At 46.2% G+C, this 14,609-nt stretch overlaps 1 protein-coding gene across 3 annotated transcripts in view; it reads right to left on the bottom strand.

Moving 5' to 3' along the window:
* The window catches only part of ST8SIA5 (ST8 alpha-N-acetyl-neuraminide alpha-2,8-sialyltransferase 5), a 67,464-nt gene extending 53,637 nt beyond the window's left edge, over nucleotides 1-13,827 (bottom strand). For all 3 annotated transcript variants that reach the window (XM_024195323.1, XM_024195322.1, XM_024195320.1), the window contains exon 1: nucleotides 13,697-13,827. In XM_024195323.1, the coding sequence (XP_024051091.1) occupies nucleotides 13,697-13,827 (131 nt within the window). The remainder of the gene's footprint in view (nucleotides 1-13,696) is intronic.
* Nucleotides 13,828-14,609: the final 782 nt, after the last annotated feature.

Here is a 14,609-nt window from a genome sequence, read left to right on the forward strand (position 1 = left end):
GACACTGGCAATAGGGACGTTGGTCAGGACACCAGAGGTACATCAGAACTCGTTTCAAGATGCTCCATGGGAATCTTTAGCTTCCATCCAGAGAGCCACCAGAGCTGGGGAAGGGAGATCTTGGACTGATGTCTAATCAGGAGTTAGTCTTATGGTTAATAATTAGGGGATAAATCTTGGTATCCCACAACAAAACCCTAGGAAGACAAGGTAATGGTGTCAGTTTCATCCCACGGGAGGCAGGTTTAGAACTTCCCATGCAGGATGCCCTTCCAAGCCACAGCTGTACTGCAACCCACAGGGAAATCCCATGTTTTAGTGCATTCACACAGCCCCAAGTGCACGGAGATCTCATATAGAGGTTTCCACTTGCTCAAAAGGATGAGTATGGTACCATTTAGGTTCAGCCTAACCCCCTACTGCTACACAATTTGGGCTATACTATTAGGCTATTCCCCCCCCACACACACACACACACATAACAACAGAGGGCATGATCTGTCTGTGACGTTGCACCTCCATATGATTTTATGAAAATATGCTAATGAGTGTGAATATAATGCAACTGGAATATGCTTCATGGAAAAGGTCTCTTGTAAGGTATCATTACAAAGCTTATAATCTACTGAGTCTGGTCATCCAATTTGTATAAATGTATCATTCTTGTATCGGAAACTAGAAATATGAAATATAACTCTGAGGTCCTATTGTAATTATGCAAAGTGTGGGCCATTAATGGTGGTTTGGAATCTTGATGGCTCTCATCAACTAGGACAATTGTTTGTAAATGGCTCTGTTTACTTGCAAGCCTTCCTATGAGTCAGTCCAGGAAGAATGAAGGCTTGGGGTCTCACAGGACATGTGAACATGTCACATGATACTGGAATCCATGTTTAACCTGGTGTTTTCCCATTTAGAAGGCGGGGTGGGAACCCAGAGAGAGACAAAGGATTCCTGCCTTTTGCCAAAGCTATAAAAGGGGGTGGAACAGAACAAGTGGGTTCCAGTCATGAGAAATCCCCTAGTTACCACCTGAGCTGGAGCTAACAAGAACTGTACCAGGGGAAAGGATTGGGCCCAGACTAGGAAGGAGTCCAGTCTGTGAAAGACGCTTATTGGAACATCTCTGAGTGTGAGATTTACCTGCATTTAGTTTCCTACTGTATTAGCCTTAGACTTGCGTGTTTTGGTTTTATTTTGCTTGGTAACTTTCTTTGTTCTGTCTGTTATTACTTGGAACCACTTAAATCCTACTTTTTATATTTAATAAAATCACTTGTACTTATTATTGAACTCAGAGTTAGTGACTAATACCTGGGGGAGCAAACAGCTGTGCATAACTCTCTATCAATGTTATAGAGGGCGGACAATTTATGAGTTTGCCCTGTATAAGCTTTATACAGAGTAAAACGGATTTATTTGGGGTTTGGACCCCATTGGGAACTGGGTATCTGGGTGCTGGAGACAGGAGTACCTGCTAAGTGGTTTTCAGTTAAAGCCTGCAGCTTTGGGGGATGTGGTTAAGACCTGCGTCTGTCTTTGCAGCAGGTTCAACAAGACAGGGTTCCGAAGTCCCAAGCTGGCAGGGAAAATGGGCTCAGAGGTAATCTCTGCACATCAGGTGGCAGTCCCAAGGGGGTTTCTGTGACCCAACCCATCACACTGTCCCTACCACCAGAAGGATAAACCAAACACTTAGTTGCCCAAGGTTTTCAGTTGGATCCTTAGAAATACTGGTCATGATTGCATGTGTTCTTATGAAAAGTGCTACAAGACCTGCAGTGTCCAAGCAGAATAGACAAGGCTTGACTTTTACAGTTTCATCCGCAACGAATAATTAGGACTAAAGTGAAATTTAAAAGGAGACAGTGTAGGGACAGTGGATGTCAGGGCAGAACATTACAGAAGGGTGAGGGAAAGGCTGAATGAACTGGAACGGTTTAAAGCAACAGAGGGCAAGGACATTCTGGGGAAACAGGAAGTTAAGTCCATAGCATGTCTACACTACAAAACTAAGTTGACCACTGCAGTAATTCCATCGCTTGTGCGTGTCTATGCTTTGTTCCTTGTGTCGGCAATACGCGTTTTCACCAGGAGCACTTGCACCAATTGAACTGTCAGTGTGGGGCATTGTGGGATGGCTTCTGAAAGCCAGCAACAGTCAATGTAATCAACACAGTATCTACACTGACACTGCGTCAACCTAACTACATCAACATTGACTCTACACAGCTTCTGGAGGTTAAGTTGGTATAGCAGGTGAGTTACATCAGCAGGAGCGAAATATTAGTATAAACACTTACAGAGCTAGGTCAACATAAGCTGCCTTGCGTCAACCTAACTCTGTAGCATAGACCAGGGCCAAGTGTAAATGTGAGTCTGTCTGTTAAAGTAAGGCAATGTAGTGGAAGATACAGACACATGTGTATATATGTACGTACCATTATGTACAGTTCATAAAATAAACCACAGCATTAAACTGATTTATACTTTCAATACTCTTTCTTTTCTCTATTTATTGCTTTGTTTCTGGCCCGATGTCCCCCAATATTAACCCTGACACCTACCCAGAAAAAGGCGCACTTACGTTTTTGCACCAATTTTCAGTTGTTGTTTTTTTTTAATTTTTAAAATAATCACTGATAATTTCCCTAGAAATTTACAAAAATGAAGGGCCTGGCATATTTTTTAAGTAAAGTATTGAAGAGGAGCTATTTGAGTGGACAAAGGATTTGCCTTGATGCCAATAGCAGAAGCATTTAACACAGAAAGCAGGGGACTACTGGAGTATCATAAGGAACAGAATTTGGTTTTAATTTGTTCACTATGTTACTTAATATGCTGAAGGTCTGAGCATGCATCAGGGTATCAAAATGTGCTGGTGTAACAATGCTGGAGTCACCAGTGCAAAGAACGAGACCCAAAACTGAAACTACTGTAAGGGTCATGGGTAGGTACTGTGTGTGGTTATTCAGTTCAGCAATGAGCTGTTTAAGATAATAAGGCTATGAATAAAGTAAGTCAACAGCCAACCACTACAGTACCCTGAACAGAAGAAGGATCGGAAGACTAACCCTCGTCCCAGTACAGCCAGTGAGAATTTTGCCATTGACTTCAATGGGAGCAGGATTGCATCCTAAGACAGACACAGCTCTGAAAAACACTGTTGTCATTCTGCTTTTATCTCCTTTTTAAAAGCAAACAGGAACTGATGAGTCAGAAGAAATGATTCTCGCACTGTACCCAGCCACTAGTTAGCAGGGTTAGGATTTTTGTTCTGTGACATTTTCACAGTCAAAATTAAGTTGCAGCCAACAAAGGAGCTGTGAATATTTGCAAATTTCTGCAGAGTTTTAACGCATGACTCAAGAACGTGTGATGTCTCTCCCTTTATTTGGTTCATGAAGAAGAAGCACGAATGGAAAAAGGTATGAGGAATGCCCTCAGGACGTTTTGAGGCAGTTCCACAGCCCACCTGCCATATTCTACCCTGTTCGACTTTGCTTCTTGCACTGTGCTGTTCACTGCGGTATTTGAGCGCTTAGAACACAGTTATAGGACTGTCTGCTGTTTGTAACCAATTGGAGTTCATAAACTATTTTTAAATAATCAAGTAACTAACATCCCACTGACAGAGAGTACGGTATTGCTGCAGCTCATTAAAACTGAGTTATCACTTCTATTCTACACCCTTATTTACAGCTACTTATAACTTTCAAAAGGAAAGGTGCCATTTTTAGTAACCAATCATACACAATCATTTACTACAGGATGATCGTAAAAGAAGAAGAACTCTTTTCGATAATACTTTTTACTTATATAGCAACTTTCACCCAAGGTTCTCAAAGCAATTTAGAAGAGTGGTTAAGTATTATTATCCCACAACTTTCATAAGCACAAATTATTCCTCAACTTTCAGCGCAAATGTGCTAGAGTTTCCTTTGTTTGTTCTCTGCCCAATAGTGTTTGTTTTTCAAATTGCATAACAATCTATTAGGCTGTTATTCACCGAAATTAGACCCCTTGAAAGCACAAGATTAGATCCCACTTACTATATTTTCTCCAGTTCTTTGCTCAGTCAAGTATTAAAGGTCTCCAAGTTACTGCATTATTTAAGCATCAAAAATTAAGTTTTCCATCTGTCAGAAATTGTTCAGATACTTGCTTTAAGCTCCGATAACTCAAACAGCTTTGTTTTAAAAAACGTAATACTTAACCCTTCCTTAGTGCATTCCATCTACAAAGCACTTTACAGACATTACTTAATTCATTACAAACTAAAGCACTTCATACTTTGCAGGGAGCTGTGAATGAGGATAAGTGCTTCTGACATCGCTGAAGATCTGGGGGTTGAAATAATGAAAATGATGGCTGTTTAAAGACAGAATATTGAGCATACATTGCATCGCCACTTCCTTGAATCATGTTATCAGCAGTGTAAATCAGTGTAGCTCCAGTGGCCGATCCCCAGCTAGAGTAAATTGCTGTAGTTTCTTTGAAGTTAATGGAGGTACCCTAGTTTACACTAGTTGTTGATCTGGCCCCTTAACTTTGGAAGGGTGTACACAGGCACAAACTCAGAATGTTCACAGCTGTGAAAAATTCACAGTGATCGATAGGACAGACAGATGGCCAAAGGGGAAGAAAAGCTTTACAAGTGTCACAGAGCAAGTTTGTGTAATGTCTAAAGAGTTTGGATCTTTTATTCAATATAAGCACTCAACATCAGTTTCCCGTGAGAATCACCTTCCTCAACTGTTGGACAATTTCATCTGTGTAAGCAAAAGGAGGACTGAACACTAAAGCAGGGGTCGGCAACCTTTCAGAAGTGGTGTGCCGTGTCTTCATTTATTCACTCTAATTTAAGGGTTCGCGTGCCAGTAATGCATTTTAATGTTTTTAGAAGGTTTCATTCTATAAGTCTGTAATATATAACTAAACTATTGTTGTATGTTAAAGTAAATAAGGTTTTTAAAATGTTTAAGAAGCTTCATTTAAAATTAAATTAAAATGCAGAGCTCCCCGGACTGATGGCCAGGACCCAGACAGCGTGAGTGCCACTGAAAATCAGCTCGTGTGCCGCCTTCGGCACGTGTGCCATAGGTTGCCTACCCCTGCACTAAAGTATCAGGGGGTAGCCATGTTAGTCTGTATCCACAAAAACAACAAGGAGTCTGATGGCACCTTAAAGACTAAAGAGTGTCTACTTGGGACTTGTTTTCCTAGAATTTCCCACTGTTATCACCTATGCTAGCAGTGGTGTTAGTGAAGAGCAGCTGCTGGCATTCAGTATGACAATGTTTGGCTGCTGGTGTCTTGGGTACTCTACTGCTCTTACTGTTATCACAGGTGGAGCTGCAATGGTGAGCCATTGTAGGATAATGGGCCACATCCTCTGCTCGTGTGAATCAGTGGAGTTCCACTGAAGTCAATGAAGCTAAACTGATTTGCACCAGCTTGGGACCTGCCCTGATATGTTGAGTGTGGACAAGACCCACAGAATCCCTTTATAGTCAACACTATACTGTGCTGATGTGTAGCTCCTATTAGTGATAATGAATAACCAGTGGAGAGTGAGAGAGGAGTGCACCACACAGAGTGCTCATGTACTAAATAAGATATGAAAAGCAGCTGTAGCAGCAACTGGTATAAACACTTTTAAAGAGGAGTTAAAGAGTTAGGCTTGTTGGGAATCGTTAGGAAAGGGATAGATAATATGACAGAAAATATCTTATTGCCCCTTGTGACGGGGTGTGCATACCCCGCACTAGCCAAGATGGGGTTAAACCCACATTATGGACAGCAGAAGTCCCGCCCCTTAGGCCGGACTGGGCATGCTCCAGATGCTGCAGCAATATAAAGGAAGGAAACCCAGCTCATTTGGGGCTGGATGCCGGAGGGGAAGGACCTGTGCTGGAAGCTTCCGCTGAGGACCGGCTACCAGAGGCGGTGAGTTGTATGGAACCGTGGTGCTCGCGCTCCACCAATATGAGACCACAGGGGCCCGATTCCACCAAAGTTTGGGGCCGGGTCTCTCCCCCGGCCCTGCCTGCTGCCTCTGCATGCCTCCCCCAGAGCGTTCCCCCCGGCCCCGCCTGCCACCCCTGAGCAATTTAAAAGGGCCCGGGGCCCCGCCACCACCACCGGCAGCGCAGCGGAGCTAAGGCAGCTTCCTGCCCACTCGCTCCACTTCCAGAAGCGTCTGGCACATCCCTGCGGCCCCAGAGGGAGCGGAGGGGCTGTCTCCACACGCTGCCTCAGCCCCGAGCACCAATGGGAGCTGCGGGGGTGGTGCCTGCAGGTAGCAGGGTGTGGAGACACCTCCGGCCCCCCGCCTACGAGCTGCTGCCAGGGGGGTGCAGGTCATTTTTGGGAATCGCCCGAGCTAAGTGCCGCACCCCTCATCCTCTCCCACACCCCAGCTCCCTGCCCAAGCCCAGACCTCGCACCCAAACTCCCTCCCAGAGACCAATCCCTCCCCCTCCCACACCCAAACTCCCCCCCAGAGCCTTAGGCAGGTGGGGGGGCAGGATTTGGACCTGTTCTGGGAATCACCAGAAATTATATAAACCTGCCGCCCCTGCTGGCTGGCCCCTGCCTGCGGAGATTGGAGGCCCCAAGTGTCAGCTTGGACCCCTGCGACCAGCAGAGCCCCAGGAAGTGACCGGTGCTGTGGAGCCTGGAAACCCCGAAGCCTCGTGGATTGCCACACCAGAGACAACAGTAGGAAGTGACCCAGGGAGGGTGACGGAGTGGTATCTCTCACCCAGGTACGCTCAGCATGTTTCGGTGGGATTCCCCGCTGAGCCAGTGATGGACCACTCCGCCACTGCCAGGGCCCTAGGTCGGGGCCCAGTGGAGTCGTGTGGGCCCGGACCCCCCCACCTAAGCCACCAGCCATCCTTGTTAGTGGCCCCTTGGGTACTGGCTACTAGGCCACACTGCCCTGCACTAAAGGGCCACGCTATTGACTCTGGCTGCTAGGCCACACTGCCTGTATCAAAGGGCAGCACTATTAACTCTAGCTGCTAGGCCACGCTGCCCGGGGCACTAGGACTATTAACTTTATGCTGGTCCTTAGACCCCGGGGTGGAGAGGTCAGAGACGGACAAGCAGACTTAACGGCGGTGTCCACATACCCCCTGGAACCCCCCACATCTTTATTACAGCATGCAGATCTGCTCACCCCATCTCGAAAAAGAGATATTGGAATTGGAAAAGGCCCACAAAAATTATTAGAGGTATGAAACAGCTTCCATATGAGGAAAGATTAATAAGACTGGAACTTTTCAGCTTGGAAAAGAGATGACTGAGAGGGGCTATGATAGAGGTCTATAAAATCAGGGCTGGTGTGGAGAAAGTAAATAAGGAAGAGTTATTTACTCCTCATAACCCAAGAACTAGGGGTCACCAAATGAAATAGGCAGCAGGTTTAAAACAAACAAAAGGAAGTATTTCTTCACACAACGCACAGTAAACTTGTGAAACGCTTTGCCAGAGAACATTGTAAAGGCCAAGACTATAACAGGGTTCAAAAAATTCATGGAGGATAGGTCCATCAGTGGCTATTAGCAAGGATGGGCAGGGATGGTGTCCCTAGCCTCTGTTTGCCAGAAGCTGGGAATGAGCGACAGGGGATGGATCACTTGATGATTATCTGTTCTGTTCATTCCCTCTGGGGCACTTGGCATTGGCCACTGACAGAAGACAGGACACTGGGCTACATGGACCTTTGGTCTAACCCAGTATGGCCATTCTTATATCATGGTGAAAGTGTAGACATACAACAGCACAGCTGCAGCTGCATTGCTCTAGCATTTCAGTGTAGACACTCACTACAGTGACGGGAGGGGTTCTTGTCCCAGAGAGGCGATAGGTAGGTTGCTGGAAGAATTCTTCCATCAACCTATCTCTGTCTACACCCAGGGTTAGGTTGACTTAGCTACTGAACTCAGGGTGTGTGGATTTTTCACTCCCCTCAGTGACACAGCTGGGTCAACCTAACTTTTTAGGGTAGACTTGTCCTTAAACAATATACTGTGGGACAGAACTGCTTAACATAAAGTGAGAAACTGACCAGGGTTTGAGGCTTTGTTGTCTCCTTCTGCAATCTCCAATGTCCTTCTGCTCCTAAGAAAACCCAGACCAACAGCGAAACTTTGTTTCACATTCCGATAGGTAATTTGTCACGAGTCAGTGATGTAGGACCTTAGCTAGGGGTATTTCATTTCACCAAGAAAATATTTCCCATCTGGGTGGGAAAGTTCTCTAGTGGACAGAGCACAGAACTGAGAGTCAGGAGATCTGACACATTCAGTGACCTCAGGCAAGTCAATTCATTCACTTTCCCAGCCTGCATAGATGCTGATAACTCCCTCGTGTGGGTGTTGTGAGGAGTAGGTAACTGATGTCTGCGTTGCAGTCCTTGGATGCAAGATGCTAGGGACGTGCCAATGTTGGTGTAATCTTTCATTTTAAGAGTGTGATTTTTTTGTTTTTTAAGTACTAGGTGCCAGTATATACATGTAGGTGAGATTTTATGCTAACTTAAAATGCAGAAAGCCTTTAAATACTTTAGTGCATACACTCTGAATGCAAAGATTTACTGTTTCTTGCTCACCATATGGTTGTTTGAGAGTTGTTATATGTGTTTCTAGTGAGAGCCTCAGTGGAAAACTTCACTTAAGTTCTTTAATAAACTTTAAACATTATTCTGGTTACCTGCATGTAATTCAGAGGGCCAAATTCTCTCCTGCATTTGAGCCCCACTCTGTGAGGGAGTCAGGGCAGTAGAGGGCTGGCATCTAATGGATTCTATGCCAGTAGAAGATAAATGTAGCAGAGCATAAGACGGGTACATTTTCCTAGTATCTGATAGGTCCCCTCCTTCCCCTGACATGCCCCCTATGCCATGGGCTGAGGGATGGCAGCAGTTGGTGCAGAAGCCACTTTTACATCTTTACATGAGTGGGGAGCTCCCACAGACCAGGAGAACGTTCTTCTGTCCACTTGTTGAGCAGAATCCAACCTCTCTGTGCCACCTGGACCCCACAAAGGGGCCAGATCTCAGCTGAGAATCTGACTCAAAATATAAAAAAAAAATACAGATGCCCAATGTTGAAACAACAGCACACACTAGAGCACGCTGTGGTTCTGGATATATATATATAAGAATCCCCAGGATTTAACCTACTTCAGCAGATCAATGGAAAGGACATTTTTAATCATATCACATAAACCCTGCAATAAAAATAATTACCCCGGAGATCAGTATTAAAGAAGCCTAATTACGCTTTATTACCATTTGTTATTTCCATAGATATGAATGGAGCAGGCCTAAAAGCTCACGTCACATGCCGTTCTTCTTCTTCTTGACAGTCTCCCAGAGTTCTATTCCTTCCTGTCACAGTCCCTCAGCCAAAACCCGCAGTTCCTGTTCGGGCAAAAACTTCCACCGTGTGCAGCGGGAGTTCAGCCCAAGTAAGGACTGCCAGGTCTGGCCGCTTGATTTTAATCCATGCACCTGTTTTCCTCCCCCTGCCCCTCTCCTGTTTACGTTGCTAGAATTTCAGCATCTGCAGAAGGGGGAGGAGAGAAGGGAGGGTTCCTGGCGTAAGACAGGATCATCCCTTGCATCTCAGTGAGCGGAGGTGACCTGTCACGGAGTTCCTCCTGTGTTATGTGGTTTCTCTCCTCACTAAGTTCATCCACGGCTGCTCCACAGGGAAGGGGCTTTGGGAGCCTGGCTATGCTCCTTGGCAGCATCCACGGGGCTGAGCAGTGAGCACCCCCTGGCACATTGGAAAGTTGGTGCCTGTAGCTCCAGCCCCAGAGTTGGTGCCTATACAAGGAGCCGCATATTAACTTCTGAAGAGCCGCATGTGGCTCTGGAGCCACAGGTTGGCCACCCCTGCTTTAGAGGATCTCGGGGTATGTCTACACTGCAGGCTCACTGGTGACTGCATGTAGGGTATGTGTAGCTACACACCGCAGTGAAAAGCAGGCTGCATCCGCACTGTGGTGTATAGCTACGCACGGCCGTGAAAGGCTCTGCCAGGGGGTAACCAGCAGGGAAAAGCTCCGGCAGCTCCCTGCTGCCCAAGTCTTTCTCTGCAGCGGGGAAAGGCTCTAGCAGCAGGGAGGCAGCAGGACATTAGATGGGGGAGGCACCACTTGGGCACATAGAGAGCTGTGTAGGGTACATGCCCAAAGGTTCTGGCCTGTTTCTATTCGCCTAAGCAGTGCCACAATCTACACTGCTATTTACACCCATGCTAGGGGTAGAGTTGCCAACTTTCTAATCGCACAAAACCGAATACCCTTGCCCCACCCCCCACCTCACTGCTCCGCCCCTGCCCCTCCCCTTCCGAGGCCCCACCCCTGCTCACTCCATCCCCCCTCCCTCTGTTGCTCACTCTCCGCCACTCTCACTTGCTCATTTTCACTGGGCTGGGGCAGGGGTTTAGGGTGCGGGAGGGGGTGAGGGCTCTGGCTGGGGGTGTGGGCTCTGAGATGGGGCCAGAAATGAGGGGTTCTTGGTGTGGGAGGGGGCTTTGGGCTGGGGCAGGGGGTTGGAGCACAGGACGGGGCTCGGGGTGCGGGCTCCGGACTGCACTGACTTCAGGCAACTCCCAGAAGCAGCCAGCATGTCCCTTGGTTCTGAGGCAGAGGCACGGCCAGGCGGCTCTGTGCATTGCCGCTGCCCACAGGTGAAGCCCCTGCAGATCCCATTGGCCACGGTTCCCAGCCAATGGGAGCTGCGGAACCGGCGCTCAGGGTGGAGGCAGCGCATGGAGCCCTGGCTGTGCCTCTGCCTAGGACCCGATGGACATGCCAGCTGCTTCCGGGAGCCACGCAGAGCTGGGTAGGGAGCCTGCCAGCCCCACTGCGCCGCCGACCGGACTTTTAATGGCCCGGTCAGCGGTGCTGGCCGAAGCTGCCAGATTCCCTTTTCGACCGGGTGTTCCGGTTGAAAACCGGACACCTGGTAACCCTACTGGGGGGGCGTGTGGTGTACGTACTTTACACACGGCAGTAAGGAGCATGCAGGGTAGCTGTAACTTCAGTGGGTTCAGCCCCACAAACCCTTCCTGCCTTGCAGGCCCCTTCCTATTCCCATGGGCTTCTTGCCAGGATGAGACAATCTGGTCCGATGTTCTATTTATGCTTGAAAGCATCATAACTTTACTCTGAGAGTAATTCGGGTCACTTCCAGGTTTCCCGAAGTACTCTGGGGAATTTCTCTCTGCTGCGTTGGGAAAAGTACAAGAGGCCTATTAGTGCTGCACACAGCGAGTCCTAGCACAGGCAATAGTAAAGCCAGAAGCATAGTGAATCATAGTGAGAAACTTGGCCTCGTGTTCAGCCAGTGTCCTCAAGCTCCAGCTTGGCAGGCAGTGTTGCAACTATAAATATCCCACTTCCTCCCTATAAAGATGTCCTTACCCTCCCCCCCCCCCCCCGCAGCTCAAGAGCGTTATCAGGAGGTGCAACAAATAAAGGATCTGAGGGGGGGTCTGACCAACTTTGCAACCTGTGTAACATTTTAATGGAGGGCCCGGTCCAGGAGGACGATAATGAGACACCAATCGAAGGATACGTGCAACTCTCATTAGCAAGTGGCCCAGTGAGCAAACCATTGAAGAACTGTAATTTTATTTACACGCTGCTGGCTCAGTATAGAAGAAGGCAGCTTCCAAAAACTTACGTTTTTAAAAATGTGGAGCATTTACCCAAATGATGTAAAGAACTGCCAGACCACAACCATACCCCATTGCAGAACCGCGAGAGAATGAGAACAGTGGGGAAGTGACAAATTATAGTGACTTTACATACAGCAACTACCCTCCCCTCTTTAATATCTAAAGGCCTGATCCCACCAGGTACTGAGTTCCTTCAACCTCCATTGACTTCACTGGGAGAAGAGCCATCACCCCACCTCAGGATGGTGTCCTAAGTACTTTCTCCCAAACACTGGAAGAAAATGTGTCTTGAGTGGCATTGGGGGGACTAAAAGAACAGGAGTACTTGTGGCACCTTAGAGACTAACAAATTTATTTGAGCATAAACTTTCGTGGGCTACAGCCCACTTCATCGGATGCATAGAATGAAGCATATAGTAAGGAGATATATATACACATACAGAGAACACGAAAAGGTGGAAGTAGCCATACCAACTCTGAGAGGCTAATTAATTAAGATGAGCAATTATCAGCAGGAGAAAAAAATCTTTTGTAGTGATAATCAAGATGACCCATTTCAGACAGTTGACAAGAAGGTGTAAGGATACTTAACATGGGGAAATAGATTCGATGTGTGTAATGACTCAGCTATTCCCAGTCTTTATTCAAGCCTAGATTGACCAAAGACACAAACCACTAAAAGTCACAGCTAAGCTTAACACAAGTGTGTATTAACCTACACTTACAAAACTTGTGACATCTCCTTGCTTCCGCTTTTGTAATAGCAACCACCAGAGCAGGACAGACTAAAATAACAGGACCTGCTTTTCTTAGCAAGTTAGAGCTTGGGAGTCAACTTTTGCCCTTTCTTGCATCCTCTGCAACCCCACTGAAGTCAACGGAGAAACGCAGGATATAAATCAGGACAGAGTTTGGCCCAGTAGAAGAATTTTAACTGCATCTTCTCCCCAGAACTGGGTTTGTTTTAATGTGGTTATTTTTCTACGTTATTCACTCACATTTAGGGCTTGATTTTTCCACTGCCCCTGCCCCTTCTGTTATCATTTGCATCTGTGTAAAGTCAGTGCATAGTGGTTGTGAAACGCTACCATGGTGAGAGGAAATTTCTCATTTGGTAGTATTTAAAATGCATTTTGCATACACAAATGACTACTGAAGATGCAAGGCAGGGGAGAATCAAACCATAAATCTCTTTTTGCCCGTTACTCTTAAAATTAAAACATAAAAACTTCCACAGCAGTCCCGTGTTATTGAAGCCCAGGTGCCTAAAAGGGTTTAATAGAAATATTTCACTTTATAAATCAAACCATCCACAATATTTTTTAAATAGATCCTTTAAGGCTCAGGTAAACACTTGATGTTCCCAGCTGGTATTTTGTTGTGACCTGAGCAGGAAACATCAAATTCACCATTTTCAGGCTGATGACTGATGTGATCTTTAGGCAAGACCGCTGATTCAGACACACCATCCTTCTCCCAAATTAACACAAATACTGTCATGGAACAATAAAGTGAGCCATTTGTTATTCTGACCTCTGATATTGCTACAATCATGTGAATTTCTGGAAATACATTTGCATTTATTTTACAAAAGCATTAAACTTCTACAGTTATCTCACTTCATTCTTTCTGGCCAGTTTTGCCCTGACATACACAGGATGACACAGAGCCATGTGGCAGGGTACACAGGGTATAAATCAGGGCAAAATTTGGCACATTGGGCCAGATCTTCAGCTAGTATAAGTCTGCATAGGTCCAATGATGTCAGCAGAACTAGTGATTTACACCAACTGAGATTTAAAATACATACAATTAATATCTTACCTAGCATTTTTCTTTAATAATCCTGACAAATGCTACAGCTGCCAGTCACATTCTCCCACACTCTTGCCAGGATGTTCATGCTATTAGTGCATGATTGGATTCCCCTTTGCACCAGGATCTCTGTCACAAATCTGTCTGATCAGATAGAACTTTTTCTGCTACCCTCTTACCTCTTGAGATAGTTTCTCCCATACAGGATCTGCTGCAGCAAAGTGACCACAGCAAAAGCGCAGATGAAGATGAAGAACAAAGTTCTGTTCCCCAGCAAGTCCCTGCTTGACGAGGGGTCACTGTATCCCATGCTTGTGGAAAAAGCTTACTTGAGCTCTGTTGTGTAGAATTCAGTTCATTGTAGCGTTCACGCTCTTTTCACTGAAAGGCGGTGGGAAACATTTGCTAGCTTTTCTGTGAGAAATCCAAGGACAAGGTGTCCCATTGTTCAGCCCTGCTGCCCCCTTCTTGCCCCTTTTGGTTGTTAACTAAAGAACTGGGCGCAATGGCTCATTTCCACTGTAAAGTTTCCAGGAGCATTAGATGTGGGTAACATCTAAAAATCATCTATTCACAGCTCTTTCAGACAGAGCAGTTTGTGCTGTGTGAGAGGCATTCTGTTCCCCGCAGTCTCTCTCATAAACCCGCTGCTAACAATTATCTACTTCAATCCCACTTTGATATTCCAGATGGGAGAAGCTGCAAATAAAACAGAAAACTGCAGCCAGTGGAAAATACAGGGCTCCCGCAACCTGCTTCGGCAGCACATAGTCATCAGCTCTTCTTTGCTTCTGCTCAGTGATTCCAGTGAAATGCACTTGCAGGGAGACGTGACCGGGGTATACTATTATCGAACAAGTATGTAATGATTTCATTCAGCCCCCTGCAAAAACAGCAACAGCAATCTGGTTAGGCTATCATGAAAAGCTGCATTTTATTTAACAAGGTGAGGTTCAGATAATACCTTTGATACTGTAACGTTTGCGTACGGCATGCAGTGCCTTTCGTCATCACTGCTCTCTGTTTGGGTTTCTATGTTTTTCCTGGTTATTCCTCCGGAGTAAGCATAAGCAAGGTCACCGTGCATCTCTT

The sequence above is a fragment of the Terrapene carolina genome, unplaced genomic scaffold, assembly GCF_002925995.2.
Source record: "Terrapene carolina triunguis isolate 2854851 unplaced genomic scaffold, T_m_triunguis-2.0 Scaffold69, whole genome shotgun sequence".
Taxonomy (NCBI): Eukaryota; Metazoa; Chordata; order Testudines; family Emydidae; genus Terrapene; species Terrapene triunguis.